This window comes from Cydia fagiglandana, chromosome Z, assembly GCF_963556715.1.
Source record: "Cydia fagiglandana chromosome Z, ilCydFagi1.1, whole genome shotgun sequence".
In the NCBI taxonomy this organism is placed as follows: Eukaryota; Metazoa; Arthropoda; class Insecta; order Lepidoptera; family Tortricidae; genus Cydia; species Cydia fagiglandana.
In genome coordinates, this window is record NC_085959.1 from 23,050,348 (window position 1) to 23,065,801 (window position 15,454).

The 15,454-nt window shown below is 37.7% G+C and overlaps 1 protein-coding gene across 1 annotated transcript in view; it reads left to right on the forward strand.

Moving 5' to 3' along the window:
• The first annotated feature begins 408 nt into the window (after positions 1-408).
• LOC134679004 (transcription factor BCFI-like) overlaps positions 409-15,454 on the forward strand; it is a 48,034-nt gene continuing 32,988 nt past the window's right edge. Inside the window, exon 1 of the mRNA XM_063537788.1 lies at positions 409-628. Coding sequence (XP_063393858.1) covers positions 586-628 — 43 coding nt within the window. The 5' untranslated portion in view covers positions 409-585. The remainder of the gene's footprint in view (positions 629-15,454) is intronic.

Sequence of the window (15,454 nt, forward strand, 5' to 3'; positions counted from 1 at the left end):
TCAACAACACATATTTTATGAATCGTCGAGTTGCTTCCATTTTGCGTAGGTACTGACACAATTTATTGACGTGGAGTTGCCAATACTTGTATTTTGGGATATTCACTACTTGCCATATTATTTTTTAATAATTATTTTTCTTCTCATATGAAGCTAAACTTTATTGAAAATATTATTTTATGAGTGATAAACAATTCTGAAGACATTTTTTGGACAGGAGAAGATTTGGTCGGGGTTGGTGTCAGGGTGTGATTTGTCAGCAGACGGAGGACCGGGGGCCGCGGGTCAGGCGTGTCGACGACGTCTTCGGTTGCGTCAGCGCGGCGGGCGGCCGCGCGGCGCGAGGGGCGCGCGCGCTGGCGCGCCGGCACTGCGAGCCGCCCGGCGAGGACTCGCGCGCTAACGACCGCCGCGCGCACGCGCCGATCCACGTCCCGCGGCCGCGACACTCGTCTCTTCTGCAGAGCGATGTGCTCCAAAGTCAGCCACATACAGACGGACGCCTGTCTCATCCGGTGATGCTGCACTCGGATCTTACAAACCTACTCATTCCCTTCACCACGATAACGATCGTCTTCCGTGCAGATGGAGACCATTATGACGACCACTAAGCACGAATATCACTTCGGTAAGTTTAATTTGACAATTATAAACATTATGAACTTTTTATTCTGCCGTGGCTCTCTATTTATACAAAAAGAAACTTGCCCATTGTTGTCCACCAGTTTCCCTAAACATTCATACCAATACGGAGAACATTAAAAGCGATTGTTGAAATATTATGTAAATTTGATATAGATTATACAGCATTAAGAGAAATATGTATATCACAGAAGAAGCTACACTCTTTGGGGGAATAGCGAGTCTCATTGGAGCGTAGCGAATTCGTAGCACCCCTGCCTGTGCTACGATACCTCTACGGTAAGTTTATTCGTTAGGAGATAGCAGGGTACTTTTTTCCTTGAACTCTGTTTTTAGATCCCAGATATCTACTAAATAAGACGACATTTCTATTGCCCAATCATTCAACTAGCCCATGCATTCATCTGTTTTGATAAAGACTATTCTAGACGTGGGGACATGAAGAACATAATAAATCAGATAGTTCATATTTTTCATTATCTACCATTAAAATTACAGTAAGCAAATATCTAAACGTCTCTACTTTACCATACAACTAATGAGTACACATCAACAAACAATCTTACAAATGCAATGGTTTTTTTGCCAATTTGACTAAAATAACATATATACATAATTTGGTAACATGATGTAGGTATTCACTATCAATACCAATTATGAAAAAATTAAGAACAATTATCTTTTTGTAAAATAACATTAGGTACGTAAGACGAATCTCCGATAAGAAAATAAGCGTAGGTACTTAAGTACCAGTGGTTGGCCAGTGGCAAGGTTTTATAGGTTAGCTATGCTTATTATGCTGTGGGGTAATATTTAACTATGGGGTCGTATTGTAAAATGAAAAAAAAATGTTTTATGCCCACTTGATACTTCTGGTTTTATTAATGAATTGTTCTTAGGTAGGTACGATAGACGAGAAACCTCCTACATATCAAGCTGTATCAAGTGTAGATTTTTGCCCCCCTCCCCTACTTTTAGTCAACTGTGACATTTGTCTCGATAATCAACCCCCCCCTCCCCCCACAGTAATCTAACGTGGTCTCTTTTAAATTTTGTAATTGTAATTGCTTGATTATAAAAAATGCAATGAGGATTTTAACAAAAAGATAATATTTTAAACGTAAAACTTCACGAGTTGCCATATTCAATCAGTCAATAGATTCAATATATTTATATTGTATCGTCAGCTACCTCACGTACCATACGTAAGTACATAATAAGTAAATAAATTCGATTTTGATTTATTTTCGAAACCCATGATAAATAAGCATACAAGTAATGCGGTAAGACTATGGTTTTAAAGTAAGATACCTCAGAAAGCGTATTCTGATTATAATAAAAGGTTATGGATTTGTTATGTTATGGTTATGATATATCAGTATCAAAAGTCACGTTTATGGTTCTTTAACCAAATCAAGTGTCATTTCTTGAGTACACGTGGAAAAAGGGTGTTTGCTAGAACTGGTAATGTGGTGGTAAAAGTGCCCGACATGCTAATGCCCAATAGAGGTGACACCCTGCTATCACCTCTATTGACAATGACTTAAGTTATACTGGGACCGCGTCGAGCACCACTACAGGAATTGAGACTTATAATATTTATAAAGTTCATAATTGTAAATTTAAATATAATTGTATAAAAAATAGTTTATGTGAAGATAGGGGTCAATGTCAAACGATGCCGCCGATCAGCATAGATATGTGTTGATTTTGTAAACATTGTCAAATTCCGTTAACGACATGTAATTAGTCAGGCAATCGCTTTTATATCACTCGTTCATTAGCAACAACTAAAGCAGAGATGCTTCCCATATAGATTTTCGTACATTGACACCTTTAATATGCAAAGCCTCTCTTTTTTAGTACTCACTTGCATTTTTGTTGTATTCTGGAGACGTTTTTACCACTGTAATAAGTCATACGATAAATGTTCAATAATTTCCAATGCAAAAATAATCTCTAAAAACCAAAATAATTTATTATGAAAAATTGTAAAATATTATGACATTTTAAAATGGTTACAAAATTCAAGAAAGTAAATATTGAAGATTTAGAAAACCTAATATAGGTAATAGACAATTATACAATATTCTAAGAATGCCTTAATTAAATGTATGTAGATCTTTATAAATGCTTGGTAATTTTTTTAAGTGCATTTGTGCAAACATATATGTAATATTTTTGTATCATGTTATGGGTTAAAATTACCTACAAACGCGAAAGTGGCTCCCTTAATCAAGCTACCTAACTACGACCGACTCTGTATTTTAACGTTTCCACACACAGAAAACAAATTACGTGAAATGTGTCATGTAGGAATGCTGCTAAAATTTAATTCTAATGTCGAATATTTCATATCTAGGTCTGCCTTTGCCAACGAGTTGCCAGTATTTTCATTTGAATTTATTTAGCTCTTTCTTAAAAGTTCCACTTCGGTTGAACTGAAAGAGCAGTGAGCACGAAAACACAATTCATTGTTTGCATCGAAGTCTAGGTTTATTGCGAGTAGGTTTTAACGGGCGTGCGACTTTAGTGCCTGCGCAGGAGTGCGCTGGCCGGAGGGCCGCAAGCGCCGCGCCCGCGCGCGGAGACCTCTGCGCTGCGCGAGAGCCACAAGGTCGAAGTTTGCTCGTCGTCGCTCCCTGCCCTTACTTACTTCTACTTTACTGTTTCTTATCGCTCTACACTCGCATACTATTTTTATATCCTGTGCACTAGTTCGAGTTCACGACATCTACCTCGCTTTTCTAATAGTGTGGGATGGAATATTTGCCCTACAGTTTTCAACAACCTTAAGAGAGTCGAGATAACTAAAGTCGGTACAGGCGGCTTCGTCTAGAGTCGATACGAAGCAAGCGTGGTAGCATTTTATCTTCCGGCGATTAGATAAAGCGAAATCGCTCAAACTCAGTGAACGGCAGTAGGCTCGCGCGCGCCCTGCTCGCATCGCGCGCCTCGTGTGAGCAGACAGTGGCGTCGGGTGCAACAGCCACAGGTGCCGCTGAAAGAGCGGTACACCTGTCATTATAATTCATGCCTCCCAGACTATGGGCCTACACTGTGTGATTGAAATGTTGGGCCGAGGTGGCAGAGCGCGCGCAGCGGAGACGACCGCGCGCCGGGCACAGGCTTCCTTGTTATTGTTAGCGAATGTTGACCGCGCGAGTGCCGCTGACCCGGTTTCTGCCGCACCACCAGGCGCAAACGCTAACTACACTCCCGGTCTACGTCAAAAACTGCATAGAAAATGCACTTAGGTACAAGTTTTTGTTTCTGTAATAGGTACCTACTTCGCAACATGAACAGAACCTTGCAATGGTTATTGCAATTAGGTAATGATACCTACTACAGACGAGACCAAGGAATATGGTTAAATATCAATAATGTAAGTCAATACTTAGTGCACCTAATAATTTACGCATGGCGCATTCCTTTATCAAATTTACTAAACTTTTTAAAAATATACACGAGCTACCATATGGTCACTGAAGCAACTCTAAACGAAAGTATTTTTTTTTTTCATTTTATTGTTCGTAAATACAAGCAATGCTGAAGAACGCTGGCAATAAATTGAACTCAGTGTAGCTGGTCGAGCGCGGCTCCGCGCGGGCGCTGCGCCCGCTTCCGGTTACTACCGATAACAAAATAAGTTAATAGCCTATTTAAAAAAAAAACTTCATCAATACATATACTCGTTTGTTTTTTTCGTTGTACTTAGAATGGTAGCTCTATGGTAGCCCGATAACGTACTCTGCAATATTAACACTATCCCCCTATACATAGTTTTCTCCGCTAGTACGTACATAATACGAGGAAGGTTTCATTATTGTACACCTCATTTATATAAGTACTCTTCATCTTACATAAAACTTGTTCGACTTAAAATTCATATTTGTTCAAGCTAAACCTATCATGAATTCCGTCAAGCGTCTCGATACGATCAAGTTAGATGTAAGCATTGGCAAGATGTAGGTATTACTGTAAGTTACTTGGACGACTGTAGGCACACCGAACATCTCTTTATATACCAACAATTGACAGGAATATAATACAAATAAATATTTCAGCAAGCAAACATTTCGATGCTGTGTGATATGGTTTCCATAGATACTCTTTTTACACATACAGTTAGGTTGAGAACAAAATGATTTATTAAATATTATAGTTCATTAGAGCGCGCGGAGTGGCGTGGGGCGGGAGCTACGGCGGCGATAAGCGGCGCTCGCGCTGACCCCGGAGATCACCCGCCTAACACCCGCGTCCGCGCCCGAGCCCGTGCCTCTCTCCTCTACCCGACCCTTCTCGCTCATCCACATTCAATTAAATTACTGTTTCTTACTAGCCTACGATTTATTGAATGATTTTATTCTTATCAAAGTACGGTTCAATATTCTTATACTTATTTAGTTAATAAAATGATCGCTGTCATAAATGAGTTAATATGTTATTAATATTGAAATAATCATCACGCACGGGAGGAGCATGCACGGCCGGCAGAGCAGCCGCAGAACGTGCCAGCGGCTGCGTACGGCGCGGTTTCTACATCGACGGCGTGTAAGAACGTGACGTCGATCTCGGTTATCGATCGGACGCTGGAATTGCGACACGCGCGCTGCAACTGCACGTTCTGTTTTGCGCTTATGCATTTCAGTACATTTTATAACATACTTGCATCGGTAGTGAAAAGCCACAGCCGTTACATAGTTAGGTACATAGCATTATCAATACCAAATCTTATGTGGACGAAGATCGATTTTGACATTAATCTTTTCTTTACGATACAAAGAGACAGACCAACGCTCAAAGGGTGTGGCCCAACGTCTTCAAATGTGGTATTAAGATATGGTTTTTTTTTTTAAACTATATTTTTAAACAAATAAAAGTAAACAGAAGAAAACCATGACTTTCCGTAGCAGTCTTCGAAAAATTTCGAATTTTTTTGGATACCTACTCCGCAAGCTCGGGTAAATCTACAAAACCAAATGTGCTGGGAAATAAAGAAAGAAAAGTCAATGTAAGAGAACCGCATGCTGGGAAAACCGTATCAGTATCACTTTCACGTTGTTTTAAATTACTGATATCGTTGATAATATAGAATATCCTGACAAATTTAATTGACTTCGGTTTTCTTGAATTGATGTATCGGCAAGGACAGAAGGCAGAGATATAAATCGATTTTAAATTATTTTTTCTGGAAAATATTTATCTTAATTAAGAGCGGTTTCGGCTTAGCGTTGTGTAAGAGCGTACGCGTACGCGCGTTGTCGCGCGTATACCTGCCTAGATCAAATGTAGGGAAAAGTTACGCGCGCCTAACTAACCGTGTGTAAATCAATTGTAGGGAATCGTGCTTAACATCGAATCGACCGTATACGGGCGTAAAATTAAGCTAGTCTGAAACCACCCTTATCGGATCAATCGGATCCTGTGTCGCCAATCTAGCTCGCACCCGAGAGATGAACGTTGTGTTGACGCCAACGCGGCTGGCGGCCGACTGCTCGCTTACACGACATTATTCATGCAGTCTACGTTTGATTTTTTTGTGTTTGTAGTTTATGTATTTTATTATACCCTGTATTGTAGTTTCGTTTTTTTTTGCTCAATCCGTTAATTTAACCAAGTTTGCCGTTTGGGTATTCAAAGGACGCGTAGATCTAGGTTTTCGAAGGTATTGGTTTTTTACGACGTGACATATGTTTTATGTTCAATTTAAAAAGTTAAAGTCACATCAGTGCGACATGTTCGAATTTAAAATCTTTTCGACTTTTGAGGGTAAAAAATTACGCGATTTTGTCCCCTTTTTTCGTAGCTGGCGTGTAATATAACCCAAAATTTTGTGAATTAGGTTTTTTGTCATAGGTAAGGTATCTTATCTACCGAACCGGCTGATCACAAATAGGTATGTAAAGTCTAAGATATATTTAATTTCCTTGCAAATGGTATGAGAATATCGAGTCGTTTATGACTTGCGGCGTGAAATTCCTTTGCATCATAGGTACCTATACATACTCGTATGAGGATAGGCCCATAAATATAGGGACTGAACATTTCTTTATCAGTTTTTTTATCACCTTCTGAGATGTTAATCACTTATTACGCCATCACTGACAATTGAAGAGCCATTTTACAATTATATTAACAGGCGACAAAATACCCGTGACGGTGATGTAAAGTGTATTTAAAATGTACCCTGTTGCCATGTTAATGAGTAACTTTCCACAAAGCGAGAAACGAGAGGCGACACCGGGGGCGAGCTCCGGGGAGGGGGCTGGGTACTGATAACGGCTGGACCGGCGACCTCCGGCCTCGCGTTTAAAAATATTTATATCTGTATTTATTTAAACACGAGCGACCTCTCTCCCCCCCACTGCACTACCCCGAATGTTCGTCCCTATAACACCCTGCACAAGGACTCATTGTCGCACTTATCTCTTTAATGATCTACGCTCTTGTACATTGTACATGGTTATCATAGATCAGGATTCAACATTTTATGACTTTTCTGTGAAACATGTTAGGGCCAATGATCTAAATAGTACATAAGATTCAAAATTAGGTAAATGTGTTAAAGATAACGCCTAACTAAAATAATATATTTAGATAGACTATTCAAAACATTTTATGTTTAAATAGGTACCTACATGAAACAGATGTAAAGTATTTATTTTAAAATACGCCTTGTATATTTTATATACTTACACACACAATGATGTGAGTGTATTTTTATATTGCTATGGTATGTGTACCTAAGTCATTAATTTCAATGAATAAATTCATATGGCAGAATATGAAAACATAAATTTAAAATATTGCATTTTTAGGTACATATTGTATTTGCCTATTTATTAAACTCTCGTCTTGGTACAGTATATATTTCATAAATATATTTGGGTCATATATTATTAGGTACAGTCATATAAATGACATTGTATTCGTTCTTTAATAGACATTTTATGATTTATATCTAATTTTCGCTATTCACGCAACGTAACCTGGGATGTGTTATTGAAAACGTTAATTTTAACGTAGGTATATGTACGGGTAATGATAACGCAAAATTACTAAAAACTACAACAAAAATTAGTTAGAGTGAGTGTCTGTGAGAGAATATGAAAAACTATATTATATCGTGATAACATGATTTGCTTAAATATTAATTTTTACAGTCTTTGATGCTAAAAATAAAATAAATCTCTATTCGATAAGCGACGTTTGACATATCGTGTTGATCTCCTGTCAATGTGGGAAAAATCATAAGTTCTCGAATACGTACCATGTAAAAAAAAATCATTAGCAATCCACAGTTGGGTGACAACCAAACCCAACCACCCCGAGTTCAGAGTTGAGTTTTGGTTGTACCGAATGATAACTATCCACGATGATCTAGTCAACACTTGATAGAATCAATTTGCTATCAACGGTTGATTTGACATGGATGCGCAATCTGATAGTTGTACATGTCGAATTTGGCCCAATGCTTCTATCTATGCGCAAAAGAATAACTATAAATGTATGTTTGTCTATAAGGCGTGGTTAATATTATGGGCCTTGTTGCCTGAATCAAATTTTAAAATAAATAACTGATACATAAATATCAAGAAATACCCGATGACTATAATACGTAGAACGGTATTTTATTCTGCGCGTGCGCAGTGAGCCCTTCTTCTATATTCACGACGTAGTTTAAGAAATTGTTAAATAATACATAAGGTGGTGGTACTTGGAAACGCGTCGAGCACTATTACATCTTAATAAATTAAAATACAAATAATGCAGTGACAAATGACTATAATGTATTTGGAATAATAACAACATTCTGTCGATTATATTCGAAGCTTATTGAACCAGGCAGTGTGAGCACACCCGTTCATAATACCCCAAACTTAATACTTAATTCTAGTAAACTGACCTTAAAATATCAATTATTATTCAATTTTCGGAGTAACTATAACATGGAATATGGCTTTAACATGCAATGATAATGCCGTGAATTTCGACTTAACAGCCTGATACAGTATTGGAAATGAGGCTTTCGACGGTTCAATGTCACCCTGACCCTAGTAGCCGCAAACCAATTTAGTGGAAAACCACGCACCTACACCTATTACAAGTTGGTAGCAAAGCTTTGTTATCGACGTGGTTACGGAAAGCTTTCCATTTTTTACCCTCCACTGCATAATTATGAAAACCTTATAGCTAATAGGGCGATACGATCACCTAGGTTTTCCTATGCTTCTATTATTGGACTGTGATTGTGATTAATTCTATAGAGAATTACGTGTTGTCTGTTTTTTTTATTAGTATAGACTAATAAAAAAAACAGACAACACGTAATGGAGGACCAACTCCATTAGCTATTCTCTATTATTTTAAGGTACAATTAGAACACGGCGTAGTGCCGATGACGTGTGACGTATGGCATTTTAGTTCGTGCATTAGTCATTTGGGTGAGTAGGTTGGTAATGCGGGCATGGAAACCCAGACTTGGGGAACGAGTACATACGCGTCCGTTTCCGGTAAGTCTGCAACTTTAATATACCATTGTTTGCGGCAACAATTATGCTAAGTACTAACAATAAGATAGTAAGCATTTAGAACAATAGGGCTGCTTTTCGAAAAGAAAGTGTGCATAAAACCTACACCTGACCCTTAAGTTGTCAAAACATTGAATCTTTAAGACTGGTTTTAGTGTCACGCGGACCGTCCCTGCGGATCGCTCCGCACCGCCAAATTGTATGAGAAAGCTGTCCGCGAGGACGATCGTTCGCGCGGACCCATCAGCTTTACTCTGTAACGCTCCGGTGCCTAAGCAATTAAGCTAGCCCTGACTGTGTCTATCATTATAACCCAAATCATTCATTATTGCCACCAGGCACCAATATAACTTAATATACCTATTTATAAACTCTGTTTGTAGGTAGTTGTTCCTACGTGTCTGAGGTCGTGATCTTCTCTAGCGTCTTTCTGCATAGAGTCCGTCTTACATAACTAACCACCGACTTGAACGGACTAAGTGTGGGTTAGAAATGTAATAATAAAAGTCGTTTTTTTATAGAAATATAATATGCTGTTACTTGCGCATTTTGTCATTGCACTCAGCCCAAAATTAGATTTCAGCCAGACTCTTTTCATAATAAGTAATAAAGCGATCAAATTTCTAATAAAGCTCGAAATATTAAGTCTTAGTCCTTCGTTCGGTCTTCGTTCAATTTTCCGTAGGTCCAATACATCATTTGTATAAGTTTAATTAAGCTTAATCCCAGAGACACCGTCACACATCTTCTAACTACAAATATTAGAGTCATACATGTAAATAGGATAGGATATAGGATAGGACTTCCTAATTTATTAAAACCATTTTTTTAAATACCCAAAAGGCAATTTTTTGAATGGTTGTGGCCACATTTAGTATAATTTAATGAAACGTAAAATCGACAGGTCAAATAGTGATGTTTTTAGGTATATATCGTTATATTCGTAACCTATACTTTTTTAATTACACTGAAAATAAAACAAAGTTAATTAGTTAATGTGTTTACGTCTCCGAACGAAGAGTCGGTTATAAGTAATAACAATACAATGCCAGTGGCGCAGATGTTTGTGTTAACTTACTAAGTACCTCAGTACTTAATTACGTTTTGTATGTACGCGACTCAGATATTTATTGAACGTAAGTATTTACTTATTTATTTTAAATTTTATTGCACATAAAACCTTACCTACAACAGTCAAAAGCGTCAAGGTGGGTGCAGTCATGCAATAACACAAAAAAACGTAACTTTTGAGTAAAGTAAAATTTGTACACGTTAAATACTGTGAATGTGTTTAATTGTACCTTATGAAGTATCTTAGTCATTGAACAGGATATTGAATCTCGAAGAAGCTATTATGTCCATTTTTTTATAAAGAGGATTCAGCCAAACCAAAACAGCTTCCTAAGTCGAGACACAATTAGATCCTTAATTAATAATCACTATTTAAAAAAACCGGGCAAGTGCGAGTCGGACTCGCACACGAAGTGTTCCGTACCATAATGCAAAAAAAGGCAAAAAAGAAACCGGTCACCCATCCAAGTACTGAGTTGCTTAACTTCGGTCAAAAATCACTTTTGTTGTATGGGAGCTCCACTTAAATCTTTACTTTATTATGTTTTTAGTATTTGTTGTTATAGCGGCAACAGAAATACATCATCTGTGAAAATTTCAACTGTCTAGCTATTACGGTTCGTGAGATACAGCCTGGTGACGGACGGACGGACGGACGGACAGCAGAGTCTTAGTAATAGGGTCCCGTTTTACCCTTTGGGTACGGAAGCCTAATGAATGATAACTCTTCAACATTCACGGACCCCTAGGGTCGTGGGTCACGAGCACAACACTTGTTGATGTTATTTACATTTAATGCCAAAAGCGTTAATCCAGTCACCCAGTTATCTTATAATACCTATTTATATATTTTTTCTTCAACTGCGTATTTTGTTGTAAATAGCTATGTATGTAACATGAAAAATTAGCTTAAATACAATGCGAGTTTTCCTACATAAGACCTCAGTATGATACGGCAAAAGTCACTAAGATTAATATTATTATGGTGATTGAGTTATACACAACAGTTAGGTAGATTCACGTTCCTGGAAAAATATATTATGCAATTCAGTCTCATTTTCTGACTGCTGCGTTTAATCCGCGTAAAAGAGTAACTATTGAAGCTTACCCGCACTTTTTTATTATAATTTTCAAATTCCGCTAAAAGGTTGCCAGGCAGAGATCGCTATTACTGCTACCTAATTTATATGTCTTGACACGATAGGTACTACAATTTTATTCAAAATATAATCATAAATAGAAGGCATAGACGTTGCTGAAAAATGTTAATTAGACCTAATAAGGGAAAAGTTTAACGTTGAGTGGTATACAATAAATTAAGTGCGTAGATTACCTACCTACTATCAATGTATGTAAACCTGTCTACTTCAAAATCATCAACCTTGACCCCAATTCGACAAGCGACGTTTGACATATCGTGTTGATCTCCCGTTGATGTTGGAAAAATCATAAGTTCTCGAATACGTACAATGTCAAAATTTTACATTAACAATCCACACTTAGGGCGCAAGCAAACCAAACCGAACCACCCTTAGTTTAGAGTTGAGTTTTGGCTGTACCAAATGATATTATCCACCGTTGATGGAATCAACACTCAGTATGCAATAAAATCAACTGTTGATTTGACGTGGATGCAAAATCTGACAGTTGTACGTGTCGAATTTGGTCCCTTAACTATTTAATCCTTTTTGTTTGTCAACACGATTGCCCTTAAAGCGAATTATTATCGGGGATATCGAGGGGTGTTATTAACTGTCGCGAGTGTATTTATAAATTCGTATAAGTACCTAATATTTGTTATCTGTGGCGTCGTAGCGGTCAGATGGATTTGTTTGTTCTATTTTTTTTTAAGGCGACTTGACGTTCTTTAACTATTCGAGTGCACTTGTCATGCTAAAGTCAGACCGTAAAAAGTCTGCAGCGATTTTGATAGCCCACGCAGTGCAAGTGTCATTTTAAACGTCAAACTTCTATGAAATTATGACTTATACATAACACTTATAGCGGAGTCAGTTATAAAGTTGACCCAAAAATTTTTTATTAAGCTATGAGCTTCATCACATATGTTCCTTGAGTAATTCTAAGCATTTCAAGCCTGGGAGCCAATAAGAAATGTGTGTCTACTCGGATTTGTAATGGATTCAAACTTTCAACCCCTTTTTAACCCTGTTAGGGGATGAATTTTACAAAACGCTGAAATTACTTTTCCTGTCTTTTAATAATATCCCCAAATACAAAGATTCAAGTCCCGCGTTCGAAAATTTTTTTGATATCCATACAAACTTACAACTCCTTTTTCACCACCTTAGGGGATGAATTTTCAAAAACGCTGAAATTAGTTTTCTTGTATTTTAATAATATATCGTTTTACGAAGTTTCAAATTCCTAGCTTAAAATAAAACTTGAACCCCATACAAACTTTCATCCCCTTTTTAACCCCCTTAGGGGTTGAATTTCTCAAAATCGCTTCTTATCTCTTGTACACTTTATAAATGTAATCTAGTGTGCAAATTTCAACTTTCTATCTTTTGTAGTTTCGGCTCCGCGTAGCAAAAATCTCCAACCAAATTTTTCACCTTTTTACGTTTTTCTTGTAAAATTACTATGAAATTGAAAAAACAAATATCAGCAATGAATTCTACGTCTTTGGTTTATACGAAAATGATACCAAACTTGCCCTAGTACCCACCAGGATCAGAGTAGATTTTTTTTAAAGATGACGGATGGCGGCCGTCTTTGTACCCCACCCTCCCCCCCACTTCAGGCTAGAAATGCTTAGAATTACTCAAATATCAGATGTGATGAAGCTCATAGCTTAATAAAAAATTTTTGGGTCATGTATGGCAGCGTTACATAACTGACTCCAGTATTACACTGCGTGGGCTATCAAATCCGCTGCAGACTTTTATTGGTGCGACTATAGGCGTCTGTTTACGCGTAACATTTATTTTGCCGTTTTTAGCGCTGTTTGAAGTAACCTAGTTCTTATAAAAACAAGAATATCATAAAAGCAAAACCTACAGACACAGGTACTGGTAATATTGAACTAATATTGAACCTAGAAAAATATTCATCTAGGGTTAAAATCAAGAGAGGAAAAGGTCAAGAACTTTTGTATGGAAAAATGATCACTAATCTTTCCCTTTAACAGACGGCAATTAGTCAGTTAATTAATACTTATAAATTCCTGGACTGGCCACTTAGAAAAAATAAGTCGTCTCATATAACATAATCCAGAAACTAACAGTATGGCCCACGTATGCAAGGGGTCGAATAGACCGGACCCAGTACCGCAATGGCCATGTTAAAGTGTTCTCGTATGGCATGGGCTTTGTTAACAATAGTGACGGGTCCCTGTTGCTACTAGCTTTGCTGGGTGTGAAAGGCCATGTGGTCCGTGCGCTGGGTTTAGAGGCGCGCCACACGCCCGCACCTTTCCCCGAACCTCATTAGCCTATACGTCGAAACAATAGGATCACCTAAATCACCTTCGAATAATCCCTTACAGAAACTTTCGACTTGTAGGAATTGGACCGTGAGAAATAACTAAAATTTAATTACTCATGGTGGAAAGAGAATGTTTAGAAGGAGCGAACCGTTTTCCAAGATTTAAATGTGCGGTATATTAGCGATAAGTGGGTATTATGGTACTTTTTAATATTAAATCCAAACGTATCTAATAACACGAATAAGAATATAAATATTGCATACGTTTTAAAAGAAACATATACGTGTATAAACATACGTATATCAATATCAAATTTGGGCACTCTAAAGTTGCATGTCTTTAGAGTTAAATTACAGGGCAAGATTTTGTGCTGATCTTTATTTTTTTATATACAGGATGATTCATGAGACGTGAGCAGGACTAATCCTGCACACTCAGTAACTGATAATTGATCGATCACCGTCGTATTTAGGTGAAACAACGACACTTTTTCCTATTTTTAACTTTTTGGTGAGGGCAAATTTAACTCTCTACAATCATGGTTACCTTACAACAGCCATTCTCAAAGTGTGTTCCGCGGAACCCTAGGGTTCCGCAAAGCCTCTGTTGGGGTTCCGCGACAATACTTGCAATAATAAGAAAAAAAACCAGCACTTCTATAGGTATATCTGGCCCACAGTGACGAACGAAAATTTTTATTTGGGGTTCCGTCAAATATTTCGCTTTCGGGTTCCGTCACCAAAAAAGTTTGAGAACCGCTGCCCTACAAGACCTAATTAATAAACATAAAACCTCTTTAACCGTAATGACAGCATTTTGATTACGAAGAAAATAAACTGTCAAACTTGAGTGAGATACGAGTTTTCAAAACTAACCAGACCGTGATGACATTCAATTTGACACAGAATATCGGTAGTTTAGTATTCTAATTTTAGAGTGACCATGCATGTCGTAAATAAATGTATTAATTTTTTTTTCAACACGAGTAGAAAATTAACGTTAATCTCACTAATACTGATACGAAACAGATGCTTATAATTTACAAAATGCGCAGTGTTAGTCCTGCTCACGTCTCCTGAATCACCCTGTATATTACATTTTACTCTGACAGATCATTTATGATACCTATGTAACACTTTAACCTATACATAATAGACGTTGCAGCTTAGCTCATTTTAACTCACCGTATCATTGCTGAGAGTTGAGTCATTACTGAGTTTTTACCTGCGATTGCATTCTTTTTGAGTTAAAATACAAAAAGGCAAAGTAGCAATGTTGTAGGTACCTATGTTGAAATTTGATTAGGTTTCTCATTAGTGTCAAACTACTGATTTATAAATGATGAATACTTGAGTTCCGAAAGTTAGTGTTTCGTAAGTTTTATAATCTGAACTAGAATGTAATTGTGTAACTCAACCTCAATCGATTATTTAGTACAGAACGTGTTGGTCTGAGCTATGAGTGAATTGTAATTAAATTTAATTGGCTAGGACTGTCTTTTTAGGGTTCCGTAGTGGAGAAACCCCACACTAGCGACCTTTGGCGTCAAGTTTATGGTTGCCTCTCGTCACAACATTGGCGCAACTGCGACTAGACGCCGCGCCGACGCTCAGGAGATGCTTGGTTTCCTCGCATTCTATACAGTATGAAAAGTAAAGTCGGGTGAAAGACACCGTTTCATCCCTATTGTGACGGAAGAGTAACTACGGAACTCTACACTGAGCATGGCCCGACATGCTCTTGGCCGGTTTTGTATCGG